The following is a 16,441-nucleotide window of genomic DNA, read 5'->3' on the forward strand; positions in this document are numbered from 1 at the left end:
CTTAGAATCTAAGCAGTGAAGAGGATGGTGTGAGGGAGGGGTGGGGGGGGGAGGGGAGGGGGGGAAAGGGAGGGAGAGGGAAGGAGGAAGGAAGGGGGGAGGGAAGGAAGGAGAGAGGGAGGGGAGGAGGAGAGAGGAAGGGAGAGAAGAAGGGGAGGGGAGGGAGGGAGGGAAGGTAGCAAACATTAATTGCTTTGCCTCCCTTGTAGGTTTCTGCATTTGCTTTCCATTTCTCCTAAACACGTCTGTATCGCACTATAGGTGCAAAACTCAGAAGCCATGGAGCTGATGCTATAAGGTCTTTGTCCACCAAGCACAATCCACTCCATGTCACTCATCTTAAGGTACACATAACTCAAAGCATCACCTTAGAATTTTTCCCTATTGAGCTAAAGGTTGAATTTGGAAATGACTCGGGGTAAACATAAAGAGTCAGCACAGCCGGCTAGCAACGAGACAGGCTGTCCAGGGAACTCAGAACTAAAGATTAAGAAGCTAAATAAAGAAAACCGTGACGGAAGCAGTGTGACTTTCCCCGACGGTGACCGCTCATGGTCAGTCCCCACCTGGTAGTTCTGCAGGTCTGTAATCTTCTCCTGCTGGACGGCAGCGTCACACCAGATAAGATTGCTTGTCTCATCTTCGTCAGGAGTTTTCATAAATCCCATCTCATCTATTACTAAACGAACTGAAAGGAAGTGATTAGATTGAACCTGAGCTAGAACACCTTAAAGACATTCACAGTGGAGACATGCGTGCATGTATCCACATATATACATTCCAGGGGTAGACGACCCCCACCCCTTACGGCATAAGCTCATTACCAGTGATGGCACTTTTCTCTAGGACAAAATCATTCTCCACAGAAGCTGGGAACTGAATTAGATTGCACCAAAAACCCTTAGTCATAGTCCTCTGCAATTTACCAAAACGCAGCACTTGCAGACAGTTTAGAGAGTGACTTTGGTAAAAACACATAGACAGCTGACAGAATTCTACACAGAGACATTCACCCTCAGGGCTCTCAGACAACCTGGGACTAGGTATACAATTTGAAAGGTAAAACTACCCTTGACTATCAGATCTGCCCTGTGCCTTTCACCCTCCAGTCACCAAGTCAGCTCTGTCTCCTCAGAGTATAAATAACTTAAGCTGAACTCACGGGGGCACTTGGAAACTAGCTCTCTACTGCTCTGAACCCTGAGATCCCACTGAAAAAAATTAGTCTTGGGGTGTCCTTTTGACCACAAAACACATGTGCTTCCCTTTAGCCTAGATGTTATAGTCAGTATACTGGCATTTGTCTTTCAACAGATTTTGAGTTTAAAATTAAGATGAGTCATACAGTTGGGGTTACCTTTGAGTTCCAGTGAATTCTGAGTCCTAAAAGAAAAGTGCATCTACATGTCAGTGCTTCCAAGTTTCGTTATTTAATGGTTTCTTTATACCATGATCCACTAATATTTGAGAAGTGATGTGAATTCTATGGATTACTTAGATCAGGTGTAAAACTTATTATCAGACATAGCTGACCTCAAATCCTAGGGGCTCTTGGCTGTTTGCTAGAGAAAGAACCGGTTCTATATGCAGTGATGCCTGGAATACAGGGATACCGAAAGAGGCCCTGGGACCATCTGTGGTGGTTTGAAAATTCTTGGCCCATAGAAAGTGGCACTATTAGGAGGTGTGGTCTAATCGGAAGAAGTGTAGCCTTCTTAGAGGAAGTACATCACTGTGGGGGTGGGCTTTGAGGCATCGATGCTCAGGCTCCTCCCAGTGTAGAAGAGATCCTCCTCCTGGCTACTAGCAGAAGGAGTCTCCTTCTGCCTACCTTTGGATCAAGATGTAGAATTCAGTCCCTTCATAAGAGTGGCCTTGGTGATGGTGTCTCTTCACAGCCATGGAAATCCTAAGACACCATTTAAATGAGGTCAGAGAGCTGCTTTCTAAGAGCAGCAGAATGAAGCTTGGAGTTATAGTGATATCTTGTTTCATCAAGTACACACACAAGACTCTCATGCTGTGAGGGCCTCTTCAGGGTTCTGCTGCCTGTGTGCAATTTGGACACATATAGACCATGAAAGCAGTAGAAACAGCAACGAGCCTGCAGGATTCCTCCTCTACCAGGCTCGCAGCAGACAAGAGTGTAGACTGCTGTCTGTAAGCAGGTGAAGGCAGGTGAGAGATAAGGCTAGAGCCTGGGACTGGACAGTGGAAAAAGAAGGCGGGCTGAGAGTTTTAGAGAGGAGTACAGAGACAGAGGGGCAGAGGGGGAGATGGAGGAGACAAGATGGAACCTATAGGAGGGGAAGAGGAGCCAGACCACACAGTCCTGAGAGCCATACGTACTGGAGGGAAACAGGAGCCGGACCACACAGTCCTGAGAGCCATACATACTGGAGGGAAACAGGAGCCAGACCACACAGTCCTGACAGCCATACATACTGGAGGGAAACAGGAGCCAGACCACACAGTCCTGAGAGCCATACGTACTGGGGATTTCTTAGATAGATAATCAAATAATAAGTAGGGTGTGTTTGCCCCATCTAGGTGTACAGCTTGTGTTTCTTATCAATTGAGTTTTGCGTTCTTTGTGTGGACGTTTTGTGGGTTGAGAATTTACTGACACAAATCTGACTGATAAATTACAAGCCTCTAGAGTTTTGATTTTACTGGGCTATGGGATTTGTGACCGCTAACCACAGTGGAGGATGTTTGGGAATGTGAGCAGGATCCCCCTCAAGAGAATGAGTTGGGCAGTCGCCATATGGAGACCCTGATGTAGGGGAAACCTTGTTACTAAAAATTAGCCGGTGATAGCATGGGTGCCATATATATGTATATGCATATGTATATGTATATGCATATGTATATGTATGTATGTATATCACTCAACACAAGAGCAACAGGGACAGAAACCTACACAGGAGACACACAAACACATCTGAGCTTCGGGTGTTAACTGATGACCCCCGGTGATAAGACAAGGAGCGATCCTGGCAGTGATGCGGGCAGCTCAGCTGGCTACTTAAGTCTAGGGTCTTTGTGTATCCACACACTAGTCAGGCCAGATGCTTTCAGATTACATAAGGATAACTGAAAAGATATACTCTATATTCACAAATCTTTGTATCATCAGACATATATAAATCTTTTTTATTATGTACTTCAAAGCTCAGATAGCTGGTACTTTTAAACATTACAGACAAATCTAGTGTTGTGCACCTGACCTGCGGCTTTTCTCTAAAGAGAAAGCCAAGTTAATTGAATGTATTTCTTTCTTTGAACTGAAAATTTAGAAACCTATTAGCACCTTTTAAAAGTAGATCATCCTCCACTGCATAAGAAAAGAATTCTTCTAACCTGTCAGAAATTTTATAGAAGTAATTTAAAAATCCATTATGTAAAAATAGTTGTCTCTCCAGAACTCTACACTGTTTTTAATGCCAAGGCAGTCTTACCAGAAACTATTCAAGTGCAGGACTCTGAAGAAACTTACCAATTTCAAACTTTGTTCCAGCAACATTCGCTGTAATAATTCCCTTCTTCTTCTTTTTTCTGACTTTCCTTTTCATTGTGCATTGATAAGGTAATTCTGTATTCAGATCCAGGGGAGATGATCCCTGAATAACTTTAAAAAGAAATACCTAAAATGAACAGTTGCCACTAAAATACAAACATTGTGACCTGAAACATGCATGCTACCTCCAGCGACTTAAAGCTATGAACGGGGACACTTGTGAAGCTTGAATGTCATAGTCTCTAAACACACTCTAGTATGTTTTAGCCAGTCCACTTACCCCCATCTTGAGGCAGAGATGGCATGGTAACCTATACCAAGCAAGCGAGAAGCCTGCGTGTAGTACCAAGTGCTCGGTAAAGCTGGAAGTCCCGAGTTCATCTAAGTAGGATATGGCCCCAAATCACAGGAAGGTCCTATCACATTATCTGGGTCAAAGTCTTGGATTTCACGACACAAGTTTTGGGCTGGGATGCTACCTAGAGAGGTTTAAAATAAAGTTATTTAAGGCAGAATTTCATGATGTTTCTCTTGCCAACACCATTCTCGTGAGAAACCACATCATAGAAAAGAGCAATTCAATCCATAAAAGCAGTTCATGTGAATCTATTATTAACCCATGTAGAAAATGCCAAATAGTGGCTTTGTAGTCACAAAGTAAACAATCTAAATAGTTTCTTTAAATCATGCATCTTTACACACAGAAATAAAAACAATAAAATTCACTGCTATGCATTGTATATTGAGAATCTTGAGGTTTATAATAGACTGTCTTTTATCAAGCCTGATTGGGAGAAGTTTTTTATACTTGTTATAGAAAAGCTAACTGAGCTCAGAAAGCACAAATAATTTTCCCTCTTTGCAAAGAAAGAGGTAAAATGAAATGCACCAAAGCCAGAGTCCCTATCCAGTAACCCATACAACCTTCTTCCAACACTTCACCTGTTACCAGGATGCCGCTTTTCCCATGAAGCAGTGAAATAGCTAGGAGGGTAGGGGTCACTCCCAGAAGGAATGTGGGCAAGGATTCATGTTTACAGGGGTCAGGAGGAATGGCTTCACAAAGCAGACTGAGCCATGCCTTAAGATACAAGAACAAGTTTGAAAGACACAAAGATAAGAAGGTTCCTTACAGGAGGATCTTATTTAAGCACACAGAGGGACATGATGTTCCCCTAAGGGATAAATTATCCTGATTTAGTCACATCTCACCCACCAGGATCCAGTTATGCTCTGTGGACATCTTCAGGGTCAGCGGAAGAACCAGGGCACTGGGTCTTGATTATACTGACAAGTTAGTTCCCAGTCTCAACTCTCAGACTTCTCTCTTCTTTGAACTCCTATAAAATGTCTCTAATCACAACGGGAAAGACATTCAAAACTGTTACCCTAAACAAAGGGATGAGAGGGGAACTTTCACCAGATTATCAGGTTTATCATAAATCCTGTGACACTAAAGTTGACTCAGTCAGCCAGGATACTCAATATTCATTACTGAGAGTGAAATCTCATTAAAGGACGCTTACAGCCTTATTCATTCTCGGGGACCATTTCAATGCAAATTAGTCTCCAGTATGATTCTTCATAAAAACTAGCAAAGTATTATTGATTTGAGACTCCCAATGGGTAGCAGTGTGTTACGGATTTAAAGGAAGTAACCTCGCCAGCAAGCTTTGAACTTCGGTTCATTTTCCCACAATGTCTAGATATAGAAACTATGTCTTACAGTTGAAAATTAATATACATAAATAAAGCAAGAGTTTTGATTCAGTTTCGCCTAAGTAGCTATGCCACTCATCTAGCTCCGCTATTTTTAGACACCACACCAACATTATATGAACATATAAGGAGCTTGCAAGCTAATTTGTTACTCGGGAGACAGGCTGTATTCTGGAAATTCACAATGCTTGGAACCAAACAGGGACTTTGCGGTGAACATCTCTAAACTGATCTCCCAGCTCCAAAATCCAAGCTGGAAACAGACTAGGTCACCGCTCTGAGGGAAGAACGGAGTGTCCTGAAGCTCGGTTCAGTTCTGTTTAGAAGTTCTCTGATATTTCAGGGAAGACACTGAGTTTGGGATTTCGTGACCAACGCCTTGTTACTGGAGCAAACAAAGGTCTCTTCACAGTGATGCCCCACTATCTCATTAGAAGTGGATGACGAGTCAGAAAGAGTTTGAAAACAATTCTTTCTGGAGTATGCCAGGCTCCTAAAACAGCCTTGTTAATTTCTGAACTTAAGTTACAAAATGAACAACTTTGTTTATGGTGAAGAATAAAAATGCTTCTCACAGTCATACAGGATTTTGAAGTGTTTAAAACAATCCTGGTTCTATATAGGCTTTACCCCATTCCAGTTATGACTTAGTAGAAGTGACAAACAAATATGTGGAGGACTTGATTGTATCCTCCCAATTCTGACTATTTTAAGCAAGGAACTTGAGAAAACATGCTTACGACATCATGCAGATAAGGCACTGTTGTCTGCTCTTCAAAAACTGGAGGCATGTTTTATTTACCTAGAAAATACTTTAAGCCAATGGTTTCTCACCAAAACCCCAAACCATCAAAGCATCGGACCCTGAGACCTCCTCCAAGCTGTCCTTGAACCTCCATCAATCACTGAAAATCTAGACAAATGGCTACTTCAGCCTCATGTGTGAGTGATTCATTTCTCCCTCTTCTGACCAACTCTGGAGATCTTTATTTGTACCCCATCAGAACCACCCATTTGGAAGGTGAGTTCCCCAAAGACAGTGGTTTTCTTTGGTCTTGCTCACCTCGTAGTCCCCAGACCTGGAGCCTGGCAGTGCTCAGTAGACACCTGTTACTCAGTTAATGAATACTGTGATTTGGAAGTTATTTCTACCTGAATTCATGGAGAAACTTAATCCCGGGTGTAACACTATGAAGGGAAGGGGAGGAGGTTATAAAGGTTTCTTTCACACACAGAGCTTCATGAAGTATGTGGCCCCTTTTGACTATCTCCCATCCCATGTGCAAACACAGCAACAAAGACACTATCTCAAAAGCAAACAGTGCGTCCGTCAGACTCTGGGTTCAGATGCTGTAATGGCAACACTGAGAGACATGGGCTTTTATGACACACACATTATCCAATGGGCATTTGTTATAGAAACAAATATTAACTAATACAAGGAGTTTTTAAAAACTTAATTTGCAATAGTTTTAGGTAAGGAAGGCAGACCATAAAATTGTGAGAAGCAAATGCCCACCATTTACAATACACAATTTTCATATTCTAGATTAGAAGCAGTGAAATACATAAAGGTTTCTATGTCTAGTACCACTGGGGTAAACCAACAGAACAATGCAGTCAGTGCACAGAGCTCTGGTGGTCTGCTGTGGCTGGGAGCAGTGCAGGTAGAAGACTGACTTCTATAAAAACATTGTGGAGTCAATTTTATCTGTTTTTAACTCTATCCCTCGAGAACCATAAGCCAAAATAATCCCTTTCTTCCTCAAGTTGGTTTTACCAGTTTATCCTCCATAACAGCAATGGGAAGGAAAGCAGCTGATACAGGCTTCAAAGTGCTTCTCAAAACACCCAGTAACTCCAGCGTCGACATGGCCTGCACACCTCTCAGGAATGTATGTTCTCAGACCAATCTCTGCCCTCCACAGTCTCCAGTCTGGGCATAAGACCCCTGATTGCCAGCCCTCTCCCATGACTCTGATGAAGACTGAACCTGGACTGTAAGGCCGATGGTGGGTTTGGCATATTCTAGGAAGTGGGGGTCATGCTGTACTGGAGTCTGTTTTCTTTAAGCTGACTTTCTGAAACACAGCCATACTGCTGACTTGGAAATCCCATGGCTAAGCAATAAGTGGAGGAGACAGCATTGGGCAAGAAAAGCTCTTTATTTCAGCAGCTAGAAAAACGGAAAGAATCCTATAACATCCCTCAATTGCTAACCTGAGTGAGCCCATGTCAGCTAAGCAAGAAAGGAGTCGCATCTCAGACTATAAGCTAGCCACTATGGCTGACTAACACATTCATTTTTCTGGAAAATAAATGCATCAAAAATCATTGACTATGAAAACTAACAGCCATAAAAAACTAACCGTAAACTAACTGTAAAGTTTAATAATACACATTATACTCGGTGTTGGGACAGAAGTAAGACCTTGATCTGTAAGGTCACAGAGGGTCAAACTTTTGAGGGGTGGGGTGGGGGGATAAACATAGAAGAAAGAGAAACAAGAAACAGATAACATCAGACAGAGAGGGTAAATATTCTATGTTACACTCATGGAATAAAATACTATAAAGCAATAAAATGAGATAAACTGGAACTAGATGAAGAACCACATAAGAGCTCAGATTTTGGAAAACTGCCCAAGAATACATGTAGTTTATTATTTTTATAAGGTTTAAAATGCCACAAACTGTACACACACAAACGTTGCTTAGAAACTGATGCGTATGATAAAAGTTATTCAGAGCAGAATGGAAAGACAACCACCAGGTCTGACGCCTCCTGAGGAGGAGGAGGACATGGAAGCCAGCACTCTTCAGAGGGAAGAATCACCGGAGTGTGATCACTGACGTCATCGTGACTTAGCACACCTTTACCATGGCCCCACCTTTTGAAGTAATCAGTGGAGACAGAAGTCTCCTGATAGATTCACGTGAGCCATGGTGTGTTTCTCTGGAAGTACCCCATTGGGAATGGCCCTTGAAGCTCAGGCAAGATCTTACTACATAGGTAGTGCCAAGCCATTGAAGGACTTCCCAAAGATTGCTCCCGCTATGTAATGAGAGCAGGAAGCACAGTGTGAGGAAAACATTTTGAAGGTCCACGACAGGAAAGACAAGTGCTTGGCCACAGGCCATATCACACATATATAGAGAGAAGAGTGCTACCTTAGTACAGCAGCCAGACTTGGTGATCAAGAAAGACATGGTAATCGCTAATGACTCTGATACGCCCGGCTTACAGAAGGGCGCAGGAGCTGGTTCAATGCATCAAAAGGTCTGTAGGAAAAAAATAAAATAAAAACAATCCAACCCCAGGAGTTAAGTGTCTTAGTTGACAGTTGCAGAATATATGGGTGAATATGGACCAGAAAATAAAAAAAATCCATAATTGAAGGTAAGACAAGAAACACCTCTAATTTTATATAGAACGTACCTTTAGTTAAACACAGAATGGGGCTGGAGAGATGGCTCAGTGGTTAGGCCACTTACTGCTCTTGCAGAGGATCCAGTGGGTTCCTGAAACCCACACAGCTGCCCCAATCATTTGTAATTCCAGATCCAGGAGGATCCAATGCACTCCTTTGGTCCCCAGAGACACTGTACACATGTGATGTGATACACACACACACACACACACACACACACACATACGCACGCATGCAGGCAAAACACTCATAGTCGTAAATAAAAATAAGTGTTTTTAAAAACACATAGAAGTCTCCTTCTGCAACCTAACTGATCTTGTTTCTGTTTCTGCCACACACATACACACACACACACACAAACAAAGGAGAAAATGACAATATTTCAGTGTGCACAGCTGCATAACTGATGAGCAACAGATGACGTCACTCCAACTGTTCTCCTAACAATAGTGTATTGACCCTCTCCATTGTGTGTTCAGATTGAAAAGGGTTGGAGAAGATACTTGATTTCTAAACACAGGAACGTTTGTGTCCCAGTCCCAGGCTGACTATACCCCCCAAACCTGGAGCTGACTATGGAGAATGTTACAGATCTGAAGGAGCCATTTGGTCAGGCACCTCTAAAAAGCCGGCAGGAGCCAAGGGTGAGTAACAGAAGAATGAAGAATCCAGTGTCCACTCTGGAACACTGACCTTGGGCAGCAGCTCCGTAACAGACTGTCACTTGCTTTTCAGATTCTCACAGTTTGCTTGGGATCACCCAAATGCAAGAGCGACAAAAGTCTGTGGAGTATCTTGTCCTTAGAATCTAGCTGAGTGTGAAATGTAAACACATAGCAACCACTAACACAGCATATCATACATCGAAGGTCTCTCCCTTTTCAATATTTATATTTCCACTACCTGACATAATAAAAAAAAAAAGCACAAACGTCATTCAGTAAGTCCAGGATTGAGTAAACTTTAAATCAAGTACAGAGTTACTGAAGTAACAGAACACAAAGCTAGTTGATAATGTATTAAGTGCTCAACTGGACTCAAAACCCCCTTTGACAAGTTCTCTAAGAATATAATATCGTAGTCTAAAAAGTTCTCAAATCTCCCCAAAGCAGGGGGAGGGGAGGAGAAGTCACTCTTGCTTTCCGGAAATAACATATGTCGGTAGCTAACTTGGGCATATTTCACTCACTTCTGTCTAGACATTTACATGTGCTCATGGACACACACACACATGCACATGCATACACATAAATGCACACACATGAACACGCACACATACATATATGCACACACACATGTACATAGGGACACACAGATGCATAGATGTGCACATACATACACGCATGCACACAGATGTGTATACATGCACAGCCACATACGTAAACACACATGCACACACACATACGCAGGGACACACACATGGATACATGGACACACACATATGCACACACACATAAACGCTGGCACACACACACAGTTACAAATCTAAGGCATCCTCAAAGCACCAGCCTACACTTTGCTATATGAAGCACTCTCTTTTTCTGAGATATTCAGGTGGGACTGCATATGCTTTGCACCCAGTTCTCCCAGCTCAGGGACGCTGAGGAAAATGGAGAAGGTGTTAAATCACCAGTTGTACGATCTTTACCAGAACAATAAACATCAAACTGCACATCAGCCTCACTGGTGCACAGATGACATCAGCGCAGGGTCATGTGACACCAGCATAGTTTTCCCTGTTCAAAACTTAACTTTCACTATTCCTTATAAATCTGGTGGCTCCTCCTCGTTGGTTTGACACAGTGTGTCATGATATAGCCTAACCTGAAAAAGGCACAACAAAATCCTTCTTAATTTTCCCTTTGAATTCCTTGTTTGATATTTATTTGGTGCACACACATTACCAATTTTAGGGTATATACTAGTTTAATGTTTATTTTTCTATCCACGCTTATGAATCATTACATATTAAATCATTAAATTCATTAAACTATTGATCATGACACACATGCCCGTAATCCAGGCACATGAGAAACTGAAGCAGGAAGCTAGTGAGTTCAAGGCCAGCCTGGGCTGCATTGTAAGACTTTGATTTTATTTTTTTTGTAAGTTAGACTGCTAAAGAAGCCCCTTTACCATCCATATTAGTCACTGAGTTACTAGATAGTGACTCTGGCCTCTACCTGAGACAATGAAATCATCCTAACCAGACAACCAGAGACTGAGCTCTTAGTGAGGGTATCAATGTGCCTAAGTAACTAAATGTACCTGATGTCCTCAGATGTAAGTGATCATATGACGCAGAGTAGGCACTGAGGAGGCTAATGGGGTGGGGGAAAGGACATGCTTCAGGGGGACATCCCCGTAAGGACTGAAGGAGCAGTGTTCCAGTGAACTCTCACTTTTTGCTCCCCCGCCCTGGGTGCACATGTGATTGCAGTTGCTGTGTAATTCAGTGATTGCATTTTAATCTCAGAATTTCTGCACCCACTGGGAAGCAGACATCCACCTTGTTTAGGCCCCTGTTGTTTTAACCTTCTGTCCCCATCACCTAACCAATCCTCTTGGTGGATGTGCTACTCCTGCAAGAATCACTGTGGGCTTTTACAACGACATTCCAGGCATAGAGATGTCCCTCAGGACTTGGGAACTTCTTCCAGAGAACCCATGTTCGATAGCCAGCGTGCACATGGCAGCTCACAAGCAGCTGTAAATCCAGTCCCTCCAAAGACGACAGGCATGCATGTGGCATACAGACAAACATGCAGGCAAAACATCCCATACACATACAATGAAAGATTGTTCAAGGAATACCAGCCAACATACAAAGTCAGTGGAACTGTGTGGGTTTTGTTTCATCACCTAGCGTCTCTGCCCCTGTCTAGAGTTTTCTGTTAACCAGTTTCCTCTGTGTTAGATCACCACTTCATCTCAAACCATTTTCAGAAGAAAGAGATCTGTGTTTGACCATAGTTCTTATGCATGGCGGTCGGGGTCCAGGATGCCAGTTATTAACACCAGAGCTGACTAATAGAAGTGTAAATGTTTTATTAATTTTATACATAAACAGGGATTCTCACAAAAAAGTGCAGCCTGAAGAAGTTAGTAAAGCGGATGTTTCCATGGTTAGAAAGGAATGAGATAGGACAGACAGACAGACAGACAGACAGACAACTAGTAAGTCGTGGGCCATTAAGATGAAGAAGAACAGACCCTGGAACATTACATTTACTTCAGACTTTGGTCATTGAGGTTCACTTCAGCTCTGGTTCCGACGTGCTGGTGAACAGGACTGGTTTGTAACACAATACAGGAAATAGAACCCTTTAAAAAAGAATCTTTACAGTTTATGTCATCCAGGGAAAAGCATGCTACATGACCTTTTCTGAAGTGACAACTGCGCAGGTGATTTCTGTATAAATAATCAACATGCCAGTTGATATGCTCTGCCTTGGTGCCAAATTCACTTTGGGAAAGACAGAAGAAAATCCCAGTTTTGAGGACGGGTAACTGGCACAGAGCTACAACAACCATACAATCACATCGTCTTCATGCCTGGAGTTGGTTCACAGTGAAGTGAGGCCAGTGAGAATTGGGCCTGGAGCTAAATCTCAGACCCCTGGAAAGAGACGAGTCCCTTCTTGTGATGTGGGTTTGAATCAGAGAAGATACATGTCTATTGCTACTAGCCCACATTAGCCATCTGCAGGACTGCAGGTTTGATTTCTTTTGTTTTTAAATAAATAAAATAAATAAATAGTAATGCTTCAAGGTTTGCCTTCTTTCCTTTTTCTCCAAGAGACACAGGCTTCCAGGCAAAGCTTGAACTCGAGTTTACCATGCTAGAGAAACACTGTTCTCTAGAAGGCTCTTAGATTTAAAATTTTTAAAGTTACGATTGTACTAATAGCTTAAAAGTCAGATAATTTTGCCATCATTCCCAAATGCTTCTAGGTGAAATTAAGTCACATAAAATTAACTCGTGATGACTGGATCACTGAAAGCTTGGAAGGTCCATATAGAAAGTTCTCCACTCTTCATGCGACTCTCGGTGGACTTCCATGAGTAAAGCTAATGCACCTGCATGAATCTGATATCTTAAGCAGGGAAAGTGATTAGTGTGTTGCCGGATCGCTCAACTAGATGCAAAGTGAATTCACATAGCAATGCCTGAGGAAAGAAATCATCATCTTTACCTCCCAGGCCATCTGCTAAGAAGGCTAATTAAATTCAGCTATATTTTAATAAGATTAGTTCACTTAAAAATAAGTAATTCCTAATCTTTAAAAACTCTCTAAGGACTAGAGAGAAAGCTTAGCAGTTAAGAGTACTTGTTGTTCTTCCAGAGAACCTGGTTCCCAGCACCCATATGGCAGCTCACAGGAATCTGTAACTCTAGTTCCAGGGATCCAATGCCCCCTCTGGCCTTTGTGGGCACAGCACTCACAAGGTGCTCTTAAGTGCACACACACACACACACACACACACACACAGGCTGATGCTCATAAACATGAAATAAAAATAAATCTTATTATGAGCACTGTCTCTAGCACTACGGTCTTTGCCATAGAACAGTCCTTTTATAGACACATAGAGAGAGAAGGCTATTTTTGTTCTTCAGAATAAACATGGATGAAATGCAGAACAGGACCGGAGCCCGAATCTAGCCAGGGCGCAATAATACAGTCTCCATAGATGCTCTCAAATCACCAACACTTATCTTCTCAATGATTCTATCTCTTCACCTTCTCCTTCCCGAATCATACACAGTCAACTGACAAAGTAATAGGTCACATCTGCAATAATAATCTGTTCAAAATTTCAATTGCTCCCTTAGGGGTTCATTATACTTCATATTCAACATTTTATTCGTTTATGTCAAGTTGACACAAGCTATAACCATAAAAGTAAAGGTAACCTTGATTGAGAAAATGTCTCCGTAAGATCGGGCTCTAGGCAAGCCTGTAGAGTATTTTCTCAATTAGTGATTGGTGGGGGAGGGCCCAGCCCATTCTGGATGAGGCCACCACTGGGCTGCTCCAGGGTTCTACAAGAAAGCAGGCTGAGAAAGCCCTGGGGAGCAAGCCAGTAAGCATCTTCCCTCCATGGCCTCTGCATCAGCTTCTGCTTCCAAATTCCTGTCCTGTTTGAGCTCCTGCCTGGCTTCCTTCGATGGTAGATTATGATGGGGAAGTGTAAGCCAAATAACCCCTTACACCCCCAACTTGCTTTTGGTAATAGTGTTTCATCACAGCAATAGTAACCCCAACTAAGACAAAGGCTCACCAACTTATCAGGTAAAGGAAAATGTGTGTCTTTTAGTTCACCGTGCCCACATACCGTTTTCTGTCGGAGAAGTAATTTAGCTTGAAATACCTTTAAAATAAAAACTTCATTCAAAGTCCATGACATCGGCCGTTCATATCAACCCCAACTATACTCAAGAATGACGGCCAACACAAACAGCTACAGGAGCCAAGGTAATGTCCTATACCCATAGCACGAATCTCAAAGATACAAATCAAACATAACATTAAATCAACAAGGCTGATTTTCAGCTGTGCTGTGAAGGATTAGAATTTACCATGTTCCAAGTGTTGATCTAATATCCAAAATTATCCATTATACAAGTCTCATAATGCAATGCAAACTGCATGTGTTCCTGTCTTTATCTGGCCTTACCACATTGCTTGAACTTACACACAAATGTGTGTGTGTGTGTGTGTGTGTGTGTGTGTTTGTTTGTGTGCACCCACATATGGATTTTCACACGTGAGTGCAGTACCCATGGAGACCAGAAGAGGTCATATGACTCTATGGAGCTTGGAATTACAGATGGGTCTTGAGCTGATTAACCTAGGCACTAGACATTGAACTTTGGTCCTTCTGCAAGATCGATATGCATCCTTAATGTCTTAGCCATCTCACCAGTCTTTCATATATTACCTTCATTCAACTATTTTTAGTAAATCCATTGGGCAAAACCAACAGACGATGTTAAGAACATAGAAAAAAATTACTCATAACAATATACATTTAGTGTGTGATTTTTAAATACTCTCCCTACTGACATTGTTGTTCTCTACTGTTATTTGATTCTTTAAACATTTCATTTGAATCTCTTCTTCGAACCACAAGACTGTAATTTTCATAGACGAGAATACAGTCTTGTGTTGGCCATCATTCCTGAGTATAGTTACGGTTGATATAAATAGCCAATGTCATGGACTTTGAATGAAGTTTTATTTTTAAGGTATTTCAAGCTAAATTACTTCTCCAAAAGAAAACGGTATGTGGGCATGGTGAACCTGCCGCTGTCCCTGCATCCATAAGACCCCAGTCATTCTGCAGGAGTAAAACATTTCAAGCCCTTCTAATTCTTTCTCCTCAATGGGTCTGACTCCACATCCTCACCGCAGCCCTCATGTATGCGAAGAGTCTGACTTGAGTTTCCACCTCCTGTTAAGAAGGCAATGGACGATGAAAAGGCTTTGAGGGTGCAATTAGCATCTGAATCTACAGGTATCTGAGTGAGCCCATTCCCTGGGTTGAAGGTGAACCGGGAAGCAGATTGAGGCTCCCCCCAAAGCTGTGTCCCAGTAGTGCGTGCACCAAGCTGGATGTCATCACTTCTGTACACTCCAAGCCTGTCAGCAAGTTTTGGTCTCAAAAGCCTCCGGTCACAGAAGGAAATTCCTTAAATCAGCATCTTTTCTCTCCAAAACTGTGCTGCATTTTACAATCATCATCTACGAGGGGGAAGTCCTCATACAGTTATCATCATGAGTTCATACACGCTAAATTGGCAGCATTGGCAGCATTTGCTACCGAGAAAAACACATACCAGTGTAGAACAAGAATGCCATAGAAATGCTCCAAACTGTAAAGTAACTCCCCTCCCCCACCTCTCTGCCTCCTTCCCTTCCTCCATCTTTCCTTCTCCCTCTTTCTTTTAGGAGACAGCCATGTAGCCCCCAGGCTGTTCTCAAACTGGCTATACTCCTGCCTCAGCCGTCCATATTCTGGGATTCTATGTGTGTGCCACCCATCATGCGTTGGTTCCACCATCAGATTCACATATCCAGGGCACACAATATGAGCGCTGAATCCCAAAAAGATTCAAAAGAATCTGTCCTCCAATGGGAAGACATTTTAAGAAATGCCTTGGCCACTTTGTCATACTTATATTCTCCTTTTTATTTTCAAAAGAAAAATCCACAAAAGTGATGCAAAAATTAGAACTGTCCTTGAAGTCACGTCCAGTGTCTACAGAGTAAAAGGTAAGATTTTTAAAAGCACTTTTGCATAGCTGAAACTGCATACGTTTCCTTTTCTCAAGTAAATGAGATCAGGATGGGACTCGCAATGAAACTGGATCCTGACTGGAGAACGGCAGCTTAGTGGCTATTTCTATTTCTATTGTAAAAAAAAAAAAATAATGACAGCAACACCTCCTTTTAAAGTCCTGAGGTTCTCATACTGAATCCAGCATCAAAATCCCTTGGAGAAGAAGATTACCAGGTAGTATGCTCCGGGTTAGAGCAGTGTGACTCATCCAGGTAGTATGCTCGGGGTTAGAGCAGTGTGACTCATGTCACATCTCAGCGCTGGGCTAGGCTTAGGCCCTTGTACAACCTGACCTAGACATGATTAGCTCATGAGCAAAGACCTGTGGCTGCAGGGCAAACACGTCAGCACTGCAGCAGCTCAGGCCAGGAGACCGACCCACCGTGAGCTCCTCCCACAACCAGTCTAACGCCGAGGGTACACG

At 42.5% G+C, this 16,441-nt stretch overlaps 1 protein-coding gene across 1 annotated transcript in view; it reads right to left on the bottom strand.

Annotated features, from left to right (window-relative positions):
• Ttll7 (tubulin tyrosine ligase like 7) overlaps positions 1 to 16,441 on the bottom strand; it is a 126,170-nt gene that overhangs the window by 82,396 nt on the left and 27,333 nt on the right. The window contains exons 2-4 of the mRNA XM_028788086.1: positions 3,801 to 3,999; positions 3,500 to 3,631; positions 567 to 688 (exon numbers count right to left, since the gene is read on the bottom strand). Coding sequence (XP_028643919.1) covers positions 567 to 688; positions 3,500 to 3,631; positions 3,801 to 3,825 — 279 coding nt within the window. The 5' untranslated portion in view covers positions 3,826 to 3,999. The remainder of the gene's footprint in view (positions 1 to 566; positions 689 to 3,499; positions 3,632 to 3,800; positions 4,000 to 16,441) is intronic.

The sequence above is a fragment of the Grammomys surdaster genome, unplaced genomic scaffold, assembly GCF_004785775.1.
Source record: "Grammomys surdaster isolate TR1022 unplaced genomic scaffold, NIH_TR_1.0 125701, whole genome shotgun sequence".
In the NCBI taxonomy this organism is placed as follows: domain Eukaryota; kingdom Metazoa; phylum Chordata; class Mammalia; order Rodentia; family Muridae; genus Grammomys; species Grammomys surdaster.